Below are 23,573 nucleotides of genomic sequence, written 5' to 3' on the forward strand. Positions count from 1 at the left end.
TACAGGTTATTTCTGTTTGCCTTTTTTTCCCCCCCAATACCAAAGGGAAGGCGTTGAGAACTCGTAATGCTTTGTCAGAAATCATTACACCGGTCACTCTTGATGCTTTTATTTCTCTTCTAACGTCCTGCTAAACCCTCCTGGTTTCTTTGGCAGAAGAAAAGGCAAGGTAGCCACTGTAAACACAGCGGGATGCAGCCAAAGCAGCAATGCCTTTTCTTCTAAATAGAGAAGTCTCCCTGCTTTACTCAGCTTGCTGACTTGGTTGGGCATCTACCTGGCAGCGTGGAGATGATGCCTCCCTTCTCTTGGGGGCAGGATGAGGATGGCCCAGCAGGCTCTGAACACGAGGTGATGGCTCCTTAGTAGGAGCAGACAGCAGGTGATAGTTTTGCCTGTTGTATTGCTTGGCTAGAAAGAGTTTTGATTTTCTCTAGAGGTCAGGATGGGGTGACAGCATGAGATTTCCATATTAGATACCTTCCTTCGAGAGGGAAACACCAGCAGTGTTTTGTTTGGGGGAAAACTTAAACCTCGAGGAAAGAAGTAAAGCAGCACAGAGCTCCAGAGCTGGTGGGCTCTGTGATCTTCTGCTGACCCCCATTACGGCCCTGCCTGCAGCCGTGCTGATGTTCTGTGTGTGTTAAACGTTCTCTCCTCCACTCACGGAGTTGGTGGCCCAGCCTTCTGTCACAGCGGGGTGTCTGTGGGTTTGCTCCGGAGCTTTTGTGGGATATCGAGTCATGTTTGAAAAGGCAATTTTGATATTTAATGCTCATCTCAGCCATCCCTGCTAGTAGCTTTCAGTCCGCAAGCCGTTGTGTCGTCTACTTGAATTCTTAAAAGGTGAATAAAGTTGTTTTCCATCTTTCTCTTCAGCTAAGCTCAAATCCTGTTTTCTTCCCTCCTGTGCCCCGCTGCTCGCTGAGCATCAGCCGTTGGAGCAGCCGGATGAGCACCTCTCCTTGCTGGTTTGGCTTCACTTTGTTCTGCTCTGGGCCAAATTCTAACCTGAGGAAAGCCTTGGGACCCAGGAGCATGGGAAAGGGGAATATGTGAATTCAAGCATGCTGAAAGGATGGGGAACGTTTCTTGTAACAGCTTTTGGCTTGTTCCCCATCCATGTGTTCAGCCTGTTTTCCAAGCATCCAAAATCCATCCTCTTCCCTGACGTACTGCTGCTCAGAGGCAGCACCAGGCCCATGAGCCTGTTCCCAGGGAACTGCTGCAATGGGATTTACTGGGAGGAATCACATGTGCTATTGCACATCTTGGTTATTTTCGTTTCCCTCCTCCTCCTCGATATGCAATTATTGTTTCTCCCCCCAACCCCCCTCTGTAATTGTTGGCTCCCTCCCCCAGCCAAGGAGATGAGAGGAGAGGTTATTTTTGCTAATGCTGCTTCTCAAATAGGCCACGAGCATACAGTAAGTAGCGCAGGAACTTTCTCCATGGGAAACCATCAGTTATTAGGATTTCTCAAGCTGTGTCCCAGTGGCAGTGCAACATGTTTCTGGAGCTCTATGTGCCGTGGTTGTCGCTGCTGTCAGCTCCTCCCAGTCCCCACTTCCTTGTAACCCAATCTGAGGGCAGATCATGGGATTGGAGCACGCCTTGCTTTTCCCCGGTGCTGTGAATGTTTGGGCTGTCTGCATGTTCTTCACAGAGTAAACTGTACTAAACTGTTCGTCGTGATCCTCATTTGTTGGGTTTTTTATTTTTATTTTTGGCTTTGCCTGTTCCAAAAAGCAGTTGACAGTTGTTAAAATCAGTTCTGGGCCAGGCACGATTTGATGCAATTAAACTGTGTTAAATGCGTTCCAGAACTGTTTCTTGGCCTAGATAGCAAACTAGTTAAACTCTGGCTTTGGAAGCTATTTCTGTATGGTTTGACCCCATACCCCTAGGTAAGCTCTCCACTTTTTCAGATCTCAAATACATGCAGGGTCTGCTGTTTTCAAACCCTGGCCCTCCCTTTTCTCCTTGGGCTTTTTCATTACTATCAGCTTATCAAAGCCTTGTCTTGAGAACCATGCACTGTAGTGATCTTGTTCTACCACCCGTAAGGACAGAATGCATTGCAGTGAGGATGTTCCCTAGCATCAGCTGGACGGGTACAAACCCCACTGTACAGCTGCTCAGTGTATCGTAGCGCAGAGGCAGACTGTGAGGTTGAGGTTTTAGTGAAGGTTTGCCATTTTAATTAAAGAAGAAGGTAATCCAGGCCTTGACAAAATCTTACCCTGGCGTCTAGAAGTGCATATCAGCATTGGGAAGGAAATAATGATGTGTTTCAGAGGCAGTGCCTTACTGAGAAAACCAGGCTCCTTTTTGCTTATAGGTTAATTGCCATGCAGGCAAACCATGAACTCTTACCTGAGTTTTTGGCTTAATTTTCCTTCTTCCCATTCCACACAAACCCCCTCTCTAACTCCTGCTTTGAAGTATTTAAAACTAGGTTGGTCTCTGGCTGGAGGTGTGTGGTAGAACCTCATGTTATTTCTTGCTGGGACCTGCCCGTTTCGCAGCAAGAATGCAGGCAAGCCCATCTGAATGCTGATCATCTGTCCTTGGTGGAGAATGGGAGATTGTTTTTCCTTCATTGAGCACAACACGCAGGCAGGTGAAGCTGAGAGCATCGCCATTCCAGAGCAATGCTGGCGGACAGGAGGTGGGAAAGGTTTGTGAGGGTGCTGGGTCTGAGCTCAGCTGGCGTGCATGGCGGTCACTGGAGATATTTCCTCCTCCCAATGTGAGGAGATGTCACTGCAAGCTGTTAGCTGAGACATGGACCAGGCTGGATCAGCTCCTTTGCTGAAGGCCTGTGAGCAGAGCTGGGTTCACCAGTCCTACTTTCCTTGCTGGTTGGGAAGATGGAGCTCAGGGTCTCAAATGCTAACATGACCTGGATTCAAGAAAAGTTCACTGCGTTTGCTTTTTGTCCTGCATAAAATCAGTTGTGGAAAAGGCACGACCTCATCCTTACTGCTACTTTTGTTTTCGTTGCAATACACATGTTTTAAATTTGTTTGCAAAGCCAAGGTTGGACAAAGGATTCGTTCCCGATCTGACAATAACAAGCAGAGCACTTGCGATACTGGGCTAACATGAAAAGAGTTTATTTATAAGGTCATGGTTTGTGTGCACTGGGCTGCAATCAGAAGGACATAAGGAGCATTTAAATAATTATTTGTAGTTGATTAGAAAAGGTTTTGGTATCACAGCTATGGATCTTTAAAAGCATTTTGGTAAAACCCCTCGATTTTTCCATATATAGGCAGGTGTTCCTTCTCAGATAGCCCCAGTCTCCTACAGTAACGAGTGAATTGGTGCTTCCAAGCATTTCGGGTGTTGCATTTTCCCCTGTTGCAGGGCCTGTGGGCTCTCAGAGCCCTCCCTCTGCACTCCCTGCTATTGAAAACTGATGACTGCAGTGACTATAAATGGATATAATCGCACCGCATTTTGTCGGGATCGCAAATATTGTTATGCTTAAATAGAAATAGGTGTCATTAATATTAATATCGTGAGAAATGAAATATTAATAAACAAATAGAAATTAAAGTAACCTGTAATACTGAAGGATTGTCTTAAATATGTGATGCTTTTTTACTTTCCTCTGAGCTGACAGCTTGATAATAGTAATTCCCAGTTCTTAATTTCATCCCTAAATCTCAAGGAATTGGAAACGGGTGATGAATGCCTATTTATTTTTCACATGCCTATTTATTTGTCACATTCCTAAGGTGAGGTACAGAAGTGCAGGTGGAGGAAGGAGTGAATGCCCAGCACTGCCATGGCAGAGGCAGCAGCTGAGTGAAGTACTCTGTGTGAATGTAGCTGCAAGACTGGACACCCTTGTGGAGATGTGCAGAGGCAGAGCACATCCCTATATGCTGTTAATGCAATCCCTACCACAGCTGAATCTCAGATCTTCCAAAGGGTCTGGCTGTTGTGTAATGCACATACTGATGTTTGCTTTAAGGAGCTGAAGGCGTTCCCACCTGATGCACTGGGAAGAAGGAAGAGCTGTGAGCCCTGTAGCTGTCAGCATGCTGTGCTCAGCAATCAGCGGAGGTGTTGAAGACACATGGAGATGTGGCATTTAGGGACACGGTTGGTGGGGATGGGTTGGGATTGGACTTTTGGATCTGAGAGGTCTTCTCCAACCTGAGTGATTCTGTGATTGCAAAATCTACCTACCAGCTTACATGGCTGTTGGAGGACAAAGATGATACGGAGCAGCCTGAGTGGAAGGAGCATATCGTGTGAGTTATGATTCTGCTTGCCTGCTCATTTTCTGGTTTGGAGGCACCGAGCACCTGCTGATTTAGGGGTTTTCTCTTTGTGATTTCATGCCTGTGATTAGCATTTCTAAGTATGTGACACATGAGACCTCACCACTAAAGCACGTTCTGCAAATACATAACCAGAATTACAGTGATGGTCACTGTCAGTCTGTCCTAACGAGCTTCCGAGGGTAACCCAGCAGGATGCAGCGTGCTTTGCTGGGTCCATGTGATACAACAGGTCTTGGACTGTCTGAGTAAAGTCCCTTCCATGAATGGAGCTGCCACCTCCTTTTGGTGTTTCCTTAATGGCAGCTGTTTGTCTCTCTTTAATTACTGGGGCGAGACATTAAAGTATTTCAGTAGTATCCCAGTGCCTTCCCATTGGACTCTCAAACCCTTCAGAAAATTTCAGCTGTTTGACAGATTGCATTTTGTCCCATTTTGCCAGGATATCTCAAGGTAGGAGATGAACAGTGATAATAGGACTTGGGAGCTGCAGGGGGCTGTAAACTCTCTGGTGTGATGGTGGCCTTTAAATAAAGCCTTACCTGGACAAAGTCTCAGACCAATACCTGGTTAGTTGGTGCTACCATTGCAACATTGTCCCTGAGTTAATAATCAAGCAGGCTTTAAGACTGATCAACCTATATATAAGGCGAAGATGGCAATCTCATTCATTTTGTATTTAATTACCAAAAAGTCAAAGCAAAGAGCTTTGGAATGATTTGTAACCATCGTGCTGTTCAGTGGCTCTCGGTGAAGCTGTGAGATCACCAGGTGTTTAATACACCTTCCCCTTCTGTAATTTTCCTCTTTCTTTTTACCTTGCTGTTTTTCATGTGTGTTTTGTTGTTTCAAACTGAATAGTTAGGAATAAGGAAAATGGCGCTGCAGCATCTAGTGAGGTGTCTTGAGTCTCCGAGAAGCTCCCTGGAGGTTTTCTTCCAAGATATTTCTCACTGCTGTCTGTTATTTCTGGGCTCACTGGTGGTGTCGATCTGCTGAGTTCAGGTGTTATTTGAAGGATAAATCTGCTCGTGACGTGGGCAGCTGGATCGTGTGCTCCTAACATGGGCTCTCCCAAGCTTTAATAGATAGAGACAAGGTACGAGTGACTCTCACTGCAGGAAACGTGGGCTTCCATCTGCAGATGTGCCTTTCTGCATGCATGCACATCTCGAAATCCCTCTGCCTCTGGTGCAGCGTGCTGTACTTGCTCTGCATGGAAGGTGTTCTGTAGAGCATTTATCTCACAGGGAAATAATAATTCCGTGAAGCCTTTCGGTGACTGTGGTTCTGAATTTGCAGTGACTGAGATGTGCCGTGCTTTGCTTCGTTCTGTTGCAGTAGAAGCCACTTGCCTACGTAACTTGAAGACAAGCACAAAGCAAGCATTAAACAAGGTGGTGCTCAAGGTGTCTGTGTGGGCCAACAGTAGCCTCTTAACTTTAATCCTCCTGGCCTAGCAAGCATTGGGATCGTCACCTTCTCCTGCTTGGAACTGCTTTCCTGGGCCGCGTTTCCAAGGGAAAATTCTCTTAGCCGTGGGCATGTTGAGTTTGAGTTATCTGAGTGCTACCAGTCGGGAGTTGAAGTTTGCATCTCATCTGCCTGAGAGCTCCTCGCTCCCATGGGGGCTCGGCTTTTTTTGTGCGTGTGATGTCATCATTCTGCGAGGTCTGTGCTTCAGCATCCTCCAGGAGCACAAAACCAGGGGACGAGACCAGAATTTCAAATGCAAAAAACAAGCAGATCTGATTCTTCCCCTCCTCCCTCCCCCTTTTTTTCTTTGAAAGGAGCTCTCAAGCTGACTTCTTACAGCAGGAATTAGTTTAATAGAATAAAAGGGTGTGAGAGAAGCACAGTTATTTCTTTTCTCTTCTTGATTTCTTCTCTTCCTGCCGTGTGTGATGTAGGTAGTAAAGGATGTGATGAACGTTATGTGCCAGATGCAAATGTATTCCTAGTTTATAAATATCTCGGTCCCCCTTGCCTGGGGGATCTGCTTTCTTTTAGTGTAACCTTTCTGTGTTTCCACTGTTTTGCAGGCATCCACGTAAGACCTGCATAGCTGGTTGTGCGCTGAGTGGCCCCTACATCGGGTGTTCGTATAAATGTTGGTGGCACTGACAGCCTTCCTGCAGGACTGCAAGGGCAGGGGAGCACCTAAACCCAAGGGCAGGGCTGTTGGAACCATGCTGGTTCTGTTCTGGTCTGTGGAATTCAGAGTAAGGGCTGCCTTCCATGTGGTTGGTTGGCTGCACTTGACAGTGTAGCCCAGGTAGATACCGACAGGTTTGTTGTTCTTCAGGCTCAAGCTCTGGGTACTCCTTTGGTCACAGTGACTTTCCAAAATAATCCTCAGATGGGTGATTTTAGATAATTGGAGGCCACGAGCTCTGAACGTGGGTCCTTAGGGGATAGGTTGGTGGTCTCCAAGAAGATATCTGAATGCAGTAAGCTTGGGGGCAGCAGCAGTGCAGGAGCTGCTACTCCTTGTCCTGTTGCCTTCAGGAAACTTGACTTGTGCTTGGATGTTCTTTATATAGCTTCATCCAAAAAGTAAATGCTGTTCTCTGGCATGGCATGTTGAATGCTCGGTAGCTCCCTGTCCAGCTGGGCTGCAGGGCTGACCTGCATGCGTGATGAGGGAGCAGCCCTGGCTCTCTGTGTCAGTTCTTGGGTGTCAGGGGGTTGTCCTACTTTCCCTCCTCAAAATACAGGACCCTTAGAATTTGTAGAATGGACACCTGCCTTTCCCTTTGTTTATTAGCCAACAGGAGCAGTCAGCAAATAGATCATCCTTTTCATAAAGGAAGTGTTGCTTGAAACTTCACTGTGGTTTTCTTTCTTATTTGTTGTGTTCCTAGTGACAAACAAAAGCCATAATCCATTATTCCAAACTGCTGAGAAAGAGGCTTCAAAATGCCAGGTATGAAATTATGCCACTCATTCAGGTACCAGTAGGAAATGATGCATGAGATGTTTTAGAACCCACAAAGAGGAAAGTTCTTTGTATGTGTGAATTTAGTATTCACAGAAGGTGTCAGATTGACAGCCTGGGAGCTTGTGGAGATTGGGATGTTATTTATCCCTAGAGTAGGTGCAGGGCAGACTGCAATAGTGCAGGAACTGTGTGTGTTGTTCTGCTCTTACACCCTACTTGGTGCCCTTCGCAGGCAGCCTCTAGGGGCAAGGAACACTTTCTCTGTGCCCATTTAGAGCTGACTGCTTGGATGAAACCGTCAGAAGGATGTGATGGCTTTTGGCTTTGGTTGTTCTTTTATGTGATGAGGGTGTTTGTCTCCTGAGACCCAAAGGGGTGGGAAAGGAATTTGATAATGCCTGCCTCAGAGCTGCTCCTGCTCACAGACAGCCCTCAGCCACCATGTTCTCTGGCTGTGTGCAGACTGCTGCTAGCCATCCTGGTTCTGCTGTAGCACCAAATCAGGTAAATGGTACCATTCCTGAAGGTAACAAGCTGGGCACTGGGTGGAACTTGGAAAAAAGAACAAAAATCCAGGCCGTGATCATTTAACAGTTGGCTTAAGAGACAATGTCAGACCTTTTCTGTTCATGCTGTGAGCTTAAGTCACCTCTTATTCATATACTTTACATCTTGTCTGTAAGCTGATTGTTTATTGCATCTCTACTTAAAGTGCTTGACAGATACCTTCAGTGAAAGTCTAGGTCTGATGTTTTGCCAGTTAAATAACAGCTTCTTAGGGGAAAGTACTGGGGAAAAAAAGGAGATGGAGCACATTTTTCCAGACCCATTGCAGGCCTTGATGAATGCCCACAAACCTGTGAGTGGAGATCCCATAGGTGTGGTCTGCATTGCACTGACATGGCTGATGTTAGTCACGCGAAGCTGTCTTCCTCATTCTGCAGACTGGGGAGCAGTAGGTCTGAGTTGTGATCTGCTTTCTTCAAACTGTGTTGGCTGTGTTTGGATACCATAGACTGATAATGAATCAGCTTCAGAATGAATCGTCTTTATTTCAGGGATCTGACTGTTTTACTTTTAACCAACAGAACAAAAGCAGGTAGTGAATACAAAGGAAAAACAACTGAACTGAACCATAGCAGATGGTGTCTCTTTGAAAAGGTCCAACATCCCTCAGCAAGATCTGTCCCACTGCTCATGTGGGACTGTTCCATGTCTGTCCTTACTCTCTGCTCCATTACTTCTGTATCTCAACAGAACCAGATCACTATGGTGTGTATTTGAAGACAACTCCAAGGAAACCCTTCAGCCCATGCTTTTTAATCCCACTCAAGCTGCACAGTGTGGTTGCAGCTGTGGGCAGCAGCACTTCTATTATCTTCAGCCTCCGTGTGCAATGGCGTGTTTGTGTCTCTGAGTAGCACAGTCTGGCTTTGCTGAAGTCACTGATTGCCTTTGGATCTAAGGCTCTTCATGAGAGCTGCCATTGCCAGCCAGCAACATGCAGGCTTCCAGCTCAATCCCTGCCTGCAGTGAGTGCTCATGGAGGAGAATAAGATTATTTTAATTGGTTTTTACTTTGCAATGCCATTGCTTTACTGCATCTCTCAAAGGTCAATGTCAGAAAAGTCACTTGCTGGTAGCTCCCTCCACTTGCAAAAGCCATGGACCAGGGTCCTTGAGTCAGGTAGGGCAACAACCTTGCTTTCAGAAAGCCTAAGGGAGAGCAGGTTCCACCATATTTCAATTAACCTCTTCTTTAAAGGCACGTGAAATAGTCTCTCCCATCATCTGAAGCAATCAAATCATTGCTCCCCTCAGCTGAAGAGTAGAGGTGGAGGTGGTCGCTGGTGTATTTTTTCATTCATTTGCTTTTGTGAATGATCACTGAGAACAGCTGGATTAAGCAGCCTAGTGTGTGAGCACACCAAGAACCTGTGAAATATAGAATGTCCTGTTGGATCTGTGCTGTTGGAATAGACCAATTCCTGATTACATCTTTCTGTCCAATTTAGGATGGATGTGTTTTTCCTGTAGCTGAAATTGCCTTTTCAGCCTTAAAATACTTTAATGCTCACTAGGTACATTCAAGCAACTTGACTGCTTTCCTTCTCACTTCAGTCTAGAAGAAAGCGCAGTATTTCTTGCTTGGGAGCAGTGGAATTGCTGTGTTGGAAACATGTTTTTGAAGATGCTTCCACCCAGAATCAATCCATACAAAATGGACCTTGGGCACCAGAACCTGCTTTGTGCACCTTGTTTCTGTGTTGTTCTGAGTATTTCCTTCGGATGCAAATGTTCACTTACCTCCTTCATGCTTATATTTAGGACAATCTGGGGACAAGATGTACCTATTTACCTTCTGTGTGTGCAGTGACCAAGGCTGTCTACCTGCAGAGAGGCAGCTAAGCAGCAGGATACCTAAGTCTGTAGTGTGATGGATGTTTTAGTAAAGCAGTGAAGATAGCTCTGCTTCACTGGCTGCATTGTGCAGAAAGCAATTCCACTTTTCAGTTCCACAGTGCCTGCAGGTGTTGGTATTGAAGGAACCCCTAGCATTCGAGCAGTCCATCCGTGCATCACCCCCCTGTTTATACATAGAGATTGCAATGATATAGGCCGATTGTAACAGGTTGGCTTGTTTTATGTAAGTTTGTGAAGCCAAAGGAAGGAGAGGTTGGGGCTGATGGAGAGCTGGAGGTGTGCAGCAGAGGGGAGGAAGGCAGCGAGCAGCAATGGGTTGGCATGGAGCTGGCAGGATGAGTTCTGACACTTTCTAATTCTGGAGTGCTTGCCTTTGTAACCTTAATAATTTTGTTCTAATACACTGGATACGAAAAATCACGTTGTATGTTCTGAGGAATCTGGTTACTATGGTAATGGGTCTATAAGTACATAGGAGATAAGATGTCAGCAATCAGAACAGCTGTAATTTAGCACACAGACCTGCGATTGCCTGGATTGGGGAAGCAGGCCGCTACAAACTTCAGCTTCAATCTCCTGCTTTACTGCCAGAATGCCTGATCCTGTGTGAAAGTGACGTCAGAGCTTCTACAATAAATCTTTCAGTTTTATGGAATTTCAGCAGACATGCCCGAAATTTCTGGGTAAACAGAGCACATACCTCCCTCTGTGCCAGGGGAGGGAGGGCTCTGCGTTCCCACCCAGCCTCCGGGTGCACCGCCAGCATTTCTCAGGCCTGGGGATGGAGAGGTTACAAGGGGAGGACTGTCTGCACCAGGACAAAGCTGGCAGGCTTGCTCAGAAGGACAGAATGGGCTGAAGGATTTGCAGTAATGGGAACGTGGATGGGATCATACAAAGTGCGTGGCCGTGCAGTAACAACAGAGATCCTGCGTGAAGCTGTGGTTTGTTAGGAAGGAGAGGATGTGAGCAACTTGGCTCTATCTGTTGATAACATGGTGATTGTAGGACTGACTGGGGCACAGCGCTGCTCTGTGCTTGTGCTTGTCCCTCATCGTGAAAAAGGGAAGAGAGCCATTTGAACTTTTGAAGGCGGTGCTGCAGAAAGAGTAAAGTGTGAAGTGACAGATGATAAATGCAAACTGCAAATCAGTCTTAATCAGTTCTTAAATTGGCTCCTAATCCAAACAGGATGGGGTTCTGGAGCAGCCTAGTAGTCAGGATGGTGGCTCTAAGAAGCCCTTAGGGATCTGGCCATGATTTGATGCCTGGATTCTGTCATATAGCTGCTTAAAACAGTGGGTGCAGGACTTGGCAGGACCTGCAGTGCTGTGAGCTTAACTGTCCAATTGAGACGTATCCTGCTCCTGAACCACTGAACGCTCTGAGCTGTTGTTGTGGATTAGTTGAAATAAACCCACTCAAAATTAAGAGTGTGCTTGTTATCCTAACGCGCACTAAAAACCTCTGTTTGTTGTAAGTAGAAGGCATGGAAGGAAGCAGTGTAGGCCTTGCAGAACTCACAGGAGCAGCATTTCCTCAGCTAGGTAAAATAGCCAGAAAGATGTTCTTTGCTGTTGTTTTATTTTGGGTTTTTTTGTGTGTGTGCTTGGACTAATCCTCTTGCTGTGTGCTATTTAAAAAGTTTTTCAGCTCAGTCATGTGAGGACAGGAAGAATAAATACTTAGCTTGAGATGGAGTAAAACAGGACCAATCGGCGTCCCTTTGGGGAATTCCAGCAGGAAAGGAGGTGCTCGTGGGATGAAATCATGGCTCGGTGAAGGTACTCTGCTTAGGGAAGCAAGGAACCCAGCAGAAAATAGAGTGCTGCAGCAGGAGGCTTCAGTGATTCTGGTGCTGAGATATGCTCTGCTTTTGTGGACCTGCTTTGAGTTACAAACTGAAATAAGAAGCTTACATACATGTATGTATATCCCTTATACACGTGTCCTGTGTTTATGAACCTTTTCTTAACAAGGTGTGCTTTGTTGAACTGTTGTTTGGTTGGCCCTGGAAAGACAGCGCTATGGATGTGCCAGGGTAGTTCCCAGAGCCTGATCTTGTCCTGCTGGGGATGTTTTTCCTCCTGGAAACATGCAGTCTAAAAGCAGTGTTGGCGCTTCTTGGATGCAGCATCTCTGAAGTGATTTCTGCAGGTTAGTTTTTGCTCTTTATAGCTTAGGTGGTTCATCCCTTCACTCTGTTTATATATATTTGGCTCTTACATTTTATGGGCTGCTCCCTTGTTCTTGAAGTCTGAGCACTTCCCATGGCTTGCTTATGTATTGTTTTCAACTCTTGCACCTTTTCTCTTGCAGTTTAGTTTGCCTTCTCAGCCATTTATGACTTGGTACTTCTAAGCCTTGTACCGTGCTTTTGTTTTGCTGCTGGTGGATATGAGTGAAGAACAGTAGCCAGGAGCAGAGCGGTAGGGATGTCCTTAATGCTTCTTGAGAAATTCTGTGTTATTTTTCCAATGGATTCTCTGTTTTTGTTTTTAATTTGACATCATCTTTGTGTAGCTGTGCACTCCGTTCCATTGAGCTGACTGCCCAAGGCTCATCTCATTTAGGAGTAGGGGTGGGGTTGACTGCTCATTAATTCTGAACTTTCATCTCCTGTTTTGATTCTCATTCCTTTTTTAAGGATCCTGTGCCATTTTTGGGTACTGCCAACCCAATGCATGCACGATGTGTTTTTGTTTTTCTATTGGTCTGAAAACCTTCATTCTGCATCCTTTCAGGCCTGCTTTCTGAAATGGTGCGATACTGCTACTTTTTAATTACTTCTTTTCTCAAGGGTAATTACCTATATGGTGGGCTTTAGTAGCTTGTTTCTGAGTCCTGGGTCGTTTATGCTGAGCCCAAAGCAGCTCATTTGCTTCCATTTGCTATGTTTCTTATTCCAGTGCAGAACCGGTTAGCAGTCAAGTAACGTTTTCTTTCCATTCTGGACCTACTGGGACATCTGTGCTATTCTGGACAGCTGGAATTTCCCAAGATTTGGCCCCTGGACTCAGTGGGCTCCCAGCTGCCTTTCTTCTGCCCACTGTGCATGCCCTGCTCTGGGACTGCAGGCATTGCAGCATCAGATGAGAGGCCGTCAGCAGCGTTAGGGCTGCGATGCTCCGCGGAGTGCAGGGAAATAGTTGGCAGCCACTCTGAACCTAATGAATCGCTAAAGAAGGCGGGCAGAAGATTTCATTTTTTCCAGTTGTCTTCCTCATAGCTTTGCTAGCCTAAGGAACTACTAAATTTAGAGCTGACCTTCATAATAAATATACCAGAACTATCACAAGCAAAGCGATTCGGAGGTGGTTGCGCAGGGGATGTCGGTATGGTTGGAGCTTCCTGAACATTCATGAGAAATGAACACGGGCTGCTCTGCAGGTTCAACTTCAGATCCGATGGGATGTTTGGTTTTAATAAGGAGGAAAAAAAGCCAACAGGTTGCTTTTTGGCATCGGCATCTCTTTCAGTTGCATCCGTTGTGTGTTATTTACGTGGTAAGATCTGTTGTGAGTTTGGTGTTTCTCAGGTGAGTGATGCTGCAAAAATTGCCAGTTAACAAAAGAAGTGGTTTTGGGTTATTGGATGTGTTAGGTGTAGTCATGTTTGTTTGTAACTGGTGCATGCAACTGTTGTGAACATAGGTATAGTTTCTACCGAGTATCTGTCTTTAGCACAGGAACAGGCTTGCCTAGTTGGTTATCTTTACTACTACTAAGAAACAGTCAGAAATACAGAGCACAAAACAGAATGGAAAGCAGAGGAAAACTGGTGCTTCCGTGACCACCGTAGGCTTTACTCTTGGTGCAGATCATCCCAATAAACACTCGCACCCAATGTGGATCCTGAGCTATGGGGAACTTGGCAGCCTGACCCTCTTGCTGGTGACGTTCCTGGAAAGTAAACAGGCAGGCAGCACAGCTCAGTGAGTGTGCTGGGTAAGTGATTCAGGGAGCTGGAGATGGACATTTTAGTGTCAGAATCTTGAGAGGAAATCAAAGTAAGCCGCACAGTGTACAAGAGCACGGATAAGAGAAATGCAAGCAGTATTCTAAGATAAAAGTGTCTTCCTGAGGCTATTCAGTGAGGAAGTGTAACACGAGGAAGAAACTCCAGGTGGTGAAGCAGAGAAGGAAAGAACCAAATCTACAAAGAGGTTTCTCCAGGAGTGAGCCATTCCTCAGAAATCTTTTTTCAAGTCAAGAAAGGAATCGTGCTGGAATGCCAGGGTTGTTTTGTCGGAGGAAGAAACGTTTATCACGTTGGGGAAGAAAAGCCTGTTTGAGCAAAACGCCGTCAGAGCTCGGCACAATATCCAGGTACAAACTCTTCTCATCCCTGTGACCTCTTCCTTCTGCAAGTACATACAGAAGAGAATGTGGAAGATAGAAAGGGAATGGCATTTCATGATGGTTCTTTGCTGTAAAATTCTGCTGCAGAGGAGGAGCTCTGCTGCTTCTTTGTCAGCAATGCATTTGTTGCATGGGTGCATGTGGGCCTATAGGGCTTCACAAAGTGCTCGGTACTGATGTACTGCAAATGATGGAAGTGTTGGTATGGCTGTGCAACCAATCCTGCCTCAGCCTTTGGCAGCAGGAGGGGTTTGTGGCACAGAGGCTGATGTTCTCATCTGTCCCTTTCCCCCTTCCCTTTTTTTCAGTGTTTTCCTAACAGTCTTTGGAAGAATGCCATTCATCCGCACCTCCATTTTCCTTAATGACATGTAGTGTGTTGAGCAGGTGTACCAAAACCAGCAGTTTTAAGATGATGAGGAGAAAGGCAAGTTTTGGACTTAGTCAGCATGGTGTGTCTGGGCTGGAGGTTGCTGCTAAAGAGCAGAATGGGACACTGAGGAAGATGCTCTCAGTGCCTCTTGCCCCTCTTACAGGGCACAGGAGGAGCAAAATGCTACTTACTGCATCTCCAAGTTGTTTCATTTTTGGGATGTTTTTCTTTTCCCTTCTAATTACTGCTTTAGGAAGATCTCCAGATTGCAGAGCTAGAAGCATGTAGTTAGCTTGGTGGGAGAGGCTTACCCAAGTGCGCAAGCAGTCTGCTGTGTGTGGTTTCACATGGATCCAGTGACCAAAATCACAGCCCGTTCTGTGGGCTGGGAGATGCGATGGACTTCCCATTGCGAGAGTCACCAGGAATGTGATGCTTTTGATACCAGGTGGACCAGAGCCTGTGTTGAGAGTTGTTTTAAGGCAAGTCCACAGCAACGTGCAGGGTAATTATTTTCTCTCAGACATGCACATGCCATTCATCACATTGCTTTTTTTAATCTCACGGGTTGCTATTCTGCATCTAGTAAAAGAAAAAGAGGTGTGATTTGGCTGTGACTTTAAACAATGCAAAGCACTGGGCTTGTAGGTCAAGCCTTCACTGCGACACTGAAAATGAACAGAGATCTTTAAGTCAGTGTTAGGCAGCCTTCCCATCTAGTTCTTGCTTTGGGCATAACCGTAAGCAGAAGACAAAACCTTTCAGTCAGTTCTCGCAGTAGTTGTGGTTCACCTTATTTCTGATGGTGGGGGAAATTCTTGGTGTCAGCTGGGAGCCGTGCAGGAGAAATTCAATGGCTGAGTTCATCTGAGCCTCGTGCACTCCCTGAGCCTGACCCATGTGTGAGTGGGAGAAAATCCCTTTTCCTTCTTTTGACAGTTGCACGATGACACTTGTTCCCATCTATTTGATACAAGATCAAGTGAAAAGGGTGCAAGCAGAGGAAATTACTCTGAAATTTAGCAACACTGCATTCAATGCTTGAAGTATGAATAGGTATGGATCGAAATACCAGTTCCCAAATGGTGGTGGTGGTGGCTTGTGTTTTGTGGTTGCCATTTGCTCTCCCCATCCCGCGGCTCTGGGTTGGGCAAGAAGAATTTCCAGGCCCCATGTTTGTCTGTGTTGGATATTCACTGTGTTGGATATTCACTGTGTTGTCTTCACTGTTAGAGGACGCAGCCCTGAAGGTAACAGGACCGTGGGCTCCTGCATAGACCAGAAGTGTGATGTACGTTTTAGCAGGGAGAAACGTGTGCTATACCTACATTTGATACTGCAGTTTTCATTGCATTAAGCGTATCATCTGGCAGACAACTACAACGTGAAGCAAGATTTGCATTTCAAACGGCAAATAATAGTTTGTTTACAATTCTGTAATGGAGGGCAACATTCCTGTTGGCCTTGTGAGCCATTGTATGAGTCCTTGTGGCTTGCCTTCTTGTACCTTGTGAAATACAGGGGTAGGCAGGGTGGTGGGCAGCTTCGTGGTGCATACATCAGTGCGAGGCTTCCATTTTGTGCTCCCGAGATGGATATTTAGCTCTGCTGTAATATCCCCGCTTCCAGAAGCTGAGGGTTGTTGAATATATTGACTCTCTGAGACTTCATTTGTATGGACAGCACGTGCTGCTTTTTAATGCTAATAATCTACGAGCCTCTGTGCTAATTGTCACGTGTTGGTTCCTACAAACTTCTGAACCAAGGAACTACAAAGGCTTTGGTGCGCTCGTGCTTCGCATGGCACGATGGGCTCTGCTTGTCGTGGCTCTGCTTGTCGTCATTCTCACTGCTTGGATTTGGCTGTGAGGCTGAGAAGGAACGCAGCAGATGAGTGGAGGGCTCAGTGAGTATCTTGCTGCTCATCTGCAGGGCAATCCAAGTGCATTCTCTGCCCTACACCTTGGGGAGAGAAGTCTCCAAAGCATAAGGCTTACATACAGACCAAGCTGTGGCACCTGGCTGCGCAGGGCTGTGCTTGTGCTCCTCTGTGGGATCCTGGGGCATCTTAGTCACAGGGCTGGGCATGGGATGACACGGGCAGGGAGCTCTGAGAGAACAGGTCCTACCCCTTCCTCACCTCCCAGCTTCCCCTGGCGGTGGTTTGAGGTGTGCCTGTGCACATTGAGTGCTGCCATAATGACAGGGAACGCAACGTCTTCACTATTCATAGAGCTCAGCCGATGCGTGCACGCAGTTTCTGCTAATTGACACTTGTTTGGATGAAAGTAATTTGATAAAAACATCTTGGCCTGTCATCAGTGCTGTTTACAGTCACTGACAGTCACTCAGTACATTTGTTTTGCAAGGGTTGAGTTGGTCTGGCCTTGTGCTTTGGTCATTCCTTGGTGTATTATGAGTCTTTTTCAGCTCCTACAGCACCTTATTGGATTGTAGACTTGATCTAAGCCCCAATCATTGTGTGCAGTGCAGTGCAGTATTGTGGAGTGCAAGGGGTAACAGGGAAGAGCAGTGGAATCTGTTTTAGCAGAGCTGAGCAGCTGAAAAGTGCGATGGCCTCATCATAAGGCATTGCACCATCGTGTCCCCATCCATGGCCCCATGAAGCCACCCACCCTGAGCCACCCAGTGGGAGATGTTTGATCCCATTGTGCTTAACAGGATCCCAAACCTGTAGCAGAGAGACGGCCTGGCTGGAAGAATGTAAAACATGTCATTGCAGCTTGGCTGTAATTTAGCAAACCAGCTGCTTGCTGGTCTGTCATTGGATTTTTGGTGCACTTTGGTTGTGGGTTTTGTTTATTTTTTCCTTGAAACTCATCTGTATTGCCAGTACCTCTAGAACAACGTGCTAATCACAGTGCACACCGCTTCCAGTTCCGCTTCCCATCACATCCCAGTGTCATTGCAGCAGGTGGGCACAGCCCCTGCTATCCTGCTGAAGCTTTTAATACAGCTGAGAGGTGCTGCCCGGAGGTGGCATTTTGTGCTCTTCATCCAGGCCAGGAGGAGCACAGCGGTGGGTTAGGAGCAGTCCCAGCTGTGCTGCGTGTCCCCTGCCCACATCCCTGCACGCGCTGCTGCGGGGCCATGTGACTTGGGGCCATATTAGCAGGTTTATCCAAGCCTAGCCCCTCCGACTAACAGATGTAGGCAAAAGGGCATGCCGGGATTGCAGCAGTTGCTTTTGAACAACAATGTCCTTTTTGTGAGAATCTGATGCTTCTTAAAAGATGGAACATGACATCATTACCGTCGGTCCAAGAAGCATTCCTTCAATAATACTGAGTGTGCTCTGGTTATCAGCTCCCTTCCCCCCGCTCCATTCTCTCCCTTTTCTGACTGATGCTTTTTGTCTATTGTTTCTTTTGGGGCTGTAAATGTGAAACAGTTGTCTTTCAGTGTTGTGTGCTTGTTAGAGCTGGAATCAAGTGGAATATTGTTGGCTTATTTGAAAGAAAGAAAGAAAAATAACGCAAGAAAACTTTTCTTCCAGTCTTCATAAATGTAACAGGCTTCAGGTAGGAGCTCACTCGGAGCTGATCGTTTCCCTTCCCACGCCGTGTTCATTGCTGCGTGATGTAAGGGAGGTGTGGGCAGTGCAGCCCCAGTGCTGCACCCCAGCCCTGCTCTGCTGGCACTCAGATGTGCTCTGTGTGCTGCTTGGGTGAATCTGCACTGATACACAGTGTGTGTGTGTGTGTGTGTGTGTGCGCTTGCTCACAAGTGCAGTCTGCCAGGGCTGTGTGTTCCATGCTTGGATCGTGTGCTTGGTTCACCTCTGGGATTTCACACTGGTTTTTCCTTAGCCCGCGGGGCTAGGCTGTCATGAAAGAGTGCTTTGGGTTACACTAGGAATCTTGCATCGTGACTGCTTGGATGAAAGCTAGAGAAATGCTGGATTTCAGCTCCCTGCTCTGCATTCTCTCTCCCATGCATGTCTTCAGCAGGAAAACAGGGGAATCTTGCAGGCTTCACCACCATACCAAGGTATGTCTTGGCTGTCTCTCGTGCTGTCCTTGCAGTGCTGGCAGTCACTGGAACTAGCAAGGAGCAGGCAGGCTGCTGCAGGTCCACATGCTGCAGCTGCCTGGAGAAGAGTGGTGCATGGAGCACCAGCATCAGGAGTGTGGCTGTGTTCATCCTTATTGGAACTGCTACATGCAGTGATTGGTTGGTGGGCTTGGGATTGGAAAAAGGTGGGGTTTGTAATGTTCAGAAAAGGAGGAAAAACAGACAGGGATGGGGACAGACCTTCTGATGGATTGGTGAAATCAGATTTATTGTGGGTTGTTTGTTTGTTTTATTTTCCCCATTTTAAAGACATTAAAACCTAAAGGATAAACTTGAGATATAAAATGGCAATTGAAAAAGTGCAAGTCTTGAACAGTTGTGGGATTTATGAAGGCACTGAGCGGCACGGTGGTGCTATTTTAGTTGGACACAGTTTGTTGGGAGCTAAGAGGACATCCCAATGGTTGTGCTCTTCCCATAGGACAACCCCCCCATGTGTTTTGCTTGTGTTATCTGCGTGGCTTCACCTGGTGTTAAGAAATAGGAGGATTTTGACACAACCTGAAAGTAGGCTTGTGTTATGGATAGATTCCAAGGCACATCTTCAGTAAATGAAAGCAAACGCACAGTGTAAACAGAAAAGGTTCCATGCATTCCTAATGGTGTGTGAGCACGTGGCTCTGTGCTCTGCTTTGGAAAGTCCGGCCGATGGTTGGAGATGTGGTGTGTGTGGCTGTACAAGGAGAGGCACTCGGAGCAGTGGGGCTCACTGGTGACAAGCTGGTATCAGTGTGAGGCACAGCCACACTGCTGACCTCTCTGCAGGTGGTGGAGCAGATGCTGGGGGAAGGAATGAGTCTCGTTCTGTACTTTGGTTTGGAATTGTGTTCTGCTGAAATGCTCGACTGCCGTCTCAGTGGGACTTCGCCATCCCAGCGGATGGGTTGCACTGCTTCATGTAACGGGGCTGTGTGCTTGGGAAGAAGTGGAAGCTGCTCTTCTGCTGGTTTGTTTGTGGGTCTTTGAGCAGAGGATAATCAGTGAAGGACTGCAATCTTTTTCTTGCAGTAATCCATGCTGAAGAGGCTCCATTCATACAGATGAACCAAGGGTTGAGGCAGCACTTTATACCCAGATAGTCGGTCGGCTCACTGCCCAGCAGGATGCCATCAACCAGCAGAGCGGGCAGCCTGAAGGACCCCGAAATCGCAGAGCTCTTCTTCAAAGAAGATCCAGAAAAGCTCTTCACAGATCTCCGAGAGATTGGCCATGGAAGCTTTGGAGCAGTTTATTTTGTAAGTAGCCTCGTGCCTTATGGATTTTAGTTGTGACTACTGTGAATGTTTGCGTGATGTTTGGAGCAGAGGCATTTTCCTGTATGTCTTTGCAGTTTCAGCTTGTTTGCAGGCTGACAGTGTCTGTAAGGTGTTTGCATACAAGCTGAAAGGAAGAGCTGGAGATGTGGTCCTTGCCCAGTGCTTTCAGGTTCTCTGTTACATTGAAAGTAGGGATTTTTCTGCAGATTAGAACATGTATTTTGGCTCCATCAATTCTGATTGACAACGCAGTTATGTCAGTCTGATAGTCTCCTTATCATCTCTTCTCCCTTCCTGTGTACCCCACAGGCTGCCTTACAGCCATTCTTTGTGTTTGGCACCTGGATGTTGGGGCTTTTGTTACCGTTTGGCCTGACCCAGCCTTCCCTACTGCAGGCAAGAATCCCATTCTTCAGCTGTATAAAACCTATTGACAGGTGTGTGTGGACAACAGCTTCTCCCAGGCTGTTTGTATAGCTCAGGTACCACAGGGCAGCTTTGTCTGCAGTTTGCTCTGTGCTAACCAAAGTGTGTACTATGAGACCTTCATTAAAAAACCATTTTCCTCAAAAAAAAAAAGAAAACCAAACCCTTTTCACATTTATAATTATAGGAGGTGTGGCCAAACCTGCCAATTTTCCTTCAGAAAGCCATTTGTGTCAGGATTTTATGAGATGCCTATTCATTGTTAATAATTGCAGCAGACCATGTTGGGAACCTTCCAGCTCAAATTTAATGCAGCACAGATGAACTAATTAGGAAAAGCTTCTTAATTTTGTTCCCTGCTTAAAACTATGAGCTGCCGCTGTCTGGGAGCAGATCTGGAGGAGGAAGTGCTTTCTGATATAGCAGCACTCACCTGTGGCCATGCTTCTTACCCTTGCTCACATGGCTTGAAGCATGCACAGAAGAGGAGGGAACAGAAAATCTGTCTTCCTGTTAGTGGAAGTGTTTGTGAAGTTTGTCAGGAACTCATTAGTAAGTGAGCCATATGAATGTGTACAACCAGCATCAGCTGGAGATAACCTGCAAGCTGATGGCATTCCCAAACAGCAGCAGCATGCTGCCATCGTGGCATCTGCAGCACCCTGTGGCAGTGGTTGGGCTGGGCGTGCTTGCCCATTACTGCAGGGAGGTAGGAAGGAAGAGGTCATTAACATATAGATCCATCTTTCTCTTTTTAACCACCATTTTAGGCTAACAGTTGGTTATGGCACTAAGTAAAGCTTTGGCCTGTGCTTTTTTTGTATTGTATATATATATACATCTTTTTACATGTAGTAGATGTAAGACCTTTCTAAGATATTGATTCTAAAGCCGTTTCATGTTCTGACATTTAGTATCTCAAGCAGAAACCCAAAATATCATGCTGATGGTTGGACAAGATGACTTAGTGGGCAGCAGGAGGGGAGAAACTAAGGCAAAATAGGTATCGGAACTGATGTAGGGAAGTGTATGCCTTCGGTTCTTTGTTCTTTTGTAAAGCCAGAGAGAAAACAAAACCAGATTTCTTCAGCAAGATTTTGGTTCTGTTAATGTGCACTATTAAATGTTCTCTGATCAATGTGATGTTGGATTATAGTTAATAACAGCTTAAAAGCATCTGACCAAAGGTGGTGACAGACCTTCACCTTTCCTTGCTCGTGTCACTGCTGCAGTTACCCAGGGCATCCAATCCACTCTTCTTTCTTGGTTTCTGTCCTGAGATGTCCCGCAGTGGCCAAAAAGTTTCTCAGCCCTTGTTATAATTGCAATGAATGTTGCTAGTTTACCTTATGGTTTAGTTTCCTAGAAACTGCAAGTCTGGCACCTCTGAATCATTTTGTATTATCCTTACCCTACTCCATGTTCTGCAATGTAATAATAGCTTTCCTTTGACACAGGAAACCTACTGCACTGGAATGCTGCAGATGGAGCTGAAGAATAACCCACTCCCTTTTGTTAGCACTGCTCCTTCTGCTCCGCTGTAGTATTTTGCTCCTTGCTTTATTGCAGGTCCTCGCTGACTTGCATGTTCCAGAGATTGTTTCTTATTAGAGGCAAAGATCTAGGATATATATGTACATATATACATGTATATGTCACCAAATAGAACCCAACCAGACCCCTGCTAAGAAAAACCCCAGCGAAGCCAACAAAAATGAACACTTATAGGTATTGTAATATCAGCGAGACAGCAGGGAGTGTCCTCTTAAACAGAAGAGAAAGTAGAGAGAAGAGTGATGGATCCAGCTTACATCTGGTTGAAAGAAGGGCTGGCAGGGAACTCTGGGAATCTTTTTAATGAATGACAGAAATAACACAGGACTAAAAACCACTGTTACAAAAGGCAGAGTGCCGACATTTCATTAATCTGTGCTCTGATAGGCTCCGATAGCACAAATACATTAAAAAATCAGCTTTTCCATCAGTCATCAGTGTCTGCAGACATGCACGTTATTTTGATTTGTATCATTTGGCTTCATATCCCAATGAACTGTGCTGCTCTGAGAGACCCCCCCCGCCTCTGTGGTGTCCTTAGCAAAGGCAGGTGGGGCCTTGTTTGGCCCTCGTCCCTGCTGGTTGCAGGCTCACTGTAAGGTGCACAGGCCACTGCTGTGTGCCAATTTAAACAAAACTTGTCTTATCTTGAAATGGTACCGTCTGAAATCAGGACATCTGCCTTTGAAGTGTGAAAACCACGCAGGTTTATTTTGCAATGTAAACAACAACGTTATTGGGCTGAGCAAATGAAAGTCTGTGCTAGCACCTGGGGATGGATGTCCGTGTGCTGCCTGCCATCTCTATATGAGCTCTCTTCCCTTAAGACATGATAGCTGATTTGGGGGAGCAATGTCCTGTGACAGCTGTGCTTGCATTTGGGATGGAGTAGGGGGGCTGGGCCTTGCTTCTGTTTTGTCTGGAGCGTAGCAAGGATAGGAAGGATGTTGATTTAGAGAAAATCCATTCTGCTTGAATCAGAGCTGCTGGTCTAAGCTGTGATTCGTAGTTTAGGGATGATGGTGCCCAGCCCCTGGGATGCTGAGCACAGAGAGCTGCTGCACCTTATCTCAGAGTTCTGATAGGTGCAGCAATCACACCCCTTGGAATATGCTTCGGTTTTCACTTTCTGCAGCAGCTCACTGATGGAGAAGGATTTCTCAGTGCTTCTCCCTGGGCTCAGCCCTTGTGTGTGTATGTGTTTATGGGAAATGGTGACCTGAAGGAACTGATGCATCCCATTTTCATGTTGCAGGCACGTGATGTGCGCACCAACGAAGTGGTGGCCATCAAGAAGATGTCGTACAGCGGGAAGCAGTCCAATGAGGTACGGAGAATATCTTGTGTATGAAATGTTGGCCACTGCAAATGTTTGTTCTGTGGGATGGCTGTAATTATCCTGGGCTGTGCTGAGAGAGATCTCTCCTGTACCTGAAGGTGAAGGAGGATATGGTGTAACAGCATTGTTTATTGCTCTTATTGTTTATCTGTCTTGTCTTCACCTGGAAAAGATCTGCTGGATTCAAAGGTGCAAAGAGCAATTTATGGGGCCACATAAATGTGTAGAAATAATTAAAAAAAAAAAAAAAAAAAGACCCAAAATATATGTAAAAAGAGAAAATAGCATCTATGTATTCAAACTTTTTTTTCACCCTTAAACATTTAATTCTAAAGGATCCATTTTGCTTATTGGACAAAGGCTCACTAGGAATAGTAGCAGTGGGCTGCGGTAGTGGAATATTCAGAGCGAATCTTGCCTTACACCAAGTGTTGTGGCTGAGTGCATCCTGCCCTGAAAGGAGGAGCTAAAACAAAAGCAGTGAATGAACAGCAGCACGGTTAGGG

The 23,573-nt window shown here is 46.1% G+C and overlaps 1 protein-coding gene across 4 annotated transcripts in view; it reads left to right on the top strand.

Moving 5' to 3' along the window:
* The window catches only part of TAOK1 (TAO kinase 1), a 58,357-nt gene that overhangs the window by 3,858 nt on the left and 30,926 nt on the right, over positions 1-23,573 (top strand). For 2 of the 4 annotated variants that reach the window (XM_072353707.1, XM_072353710.1), the window contains exons 2-3: positions 19,501-19,727; positions 22,984-23,055. In XM_072353707.1, the coding sequence (XP_072209808.1) occupies positions 19,596-19,727; positions 22,984-23,055 (204 nt within the window). In that variant the 5' untranslated portion in view covers positions 19,501-19,595. Of the gene's footprint in view, positions 1-17,828; positions 17,940-18,262; positions 18,409-19,500; positions 19,728-22,983; positions 23,056-23,573 lie in introns of those variants that run through there. The other 2 variants (XM_072353708.1, XM_072353709.1) reach the window with 2 other exon arrangements.

Source organism: Excalfactoria chinensis, chromosome 19 (assembly GCF_039878825.1).
Source record: "Excalfactoria chinensis isolate bCotChi1 chromosome 19, bCotChi1.hap2, whole genome shotgun sequence".
In the NCBI taxonomy this organism is placed as follows: Eukaryota; Metazoa; Chordata; class Aves; order Galliformes; family Phasianidae; genus Excalfactoria; species Excalfactoria chinensis.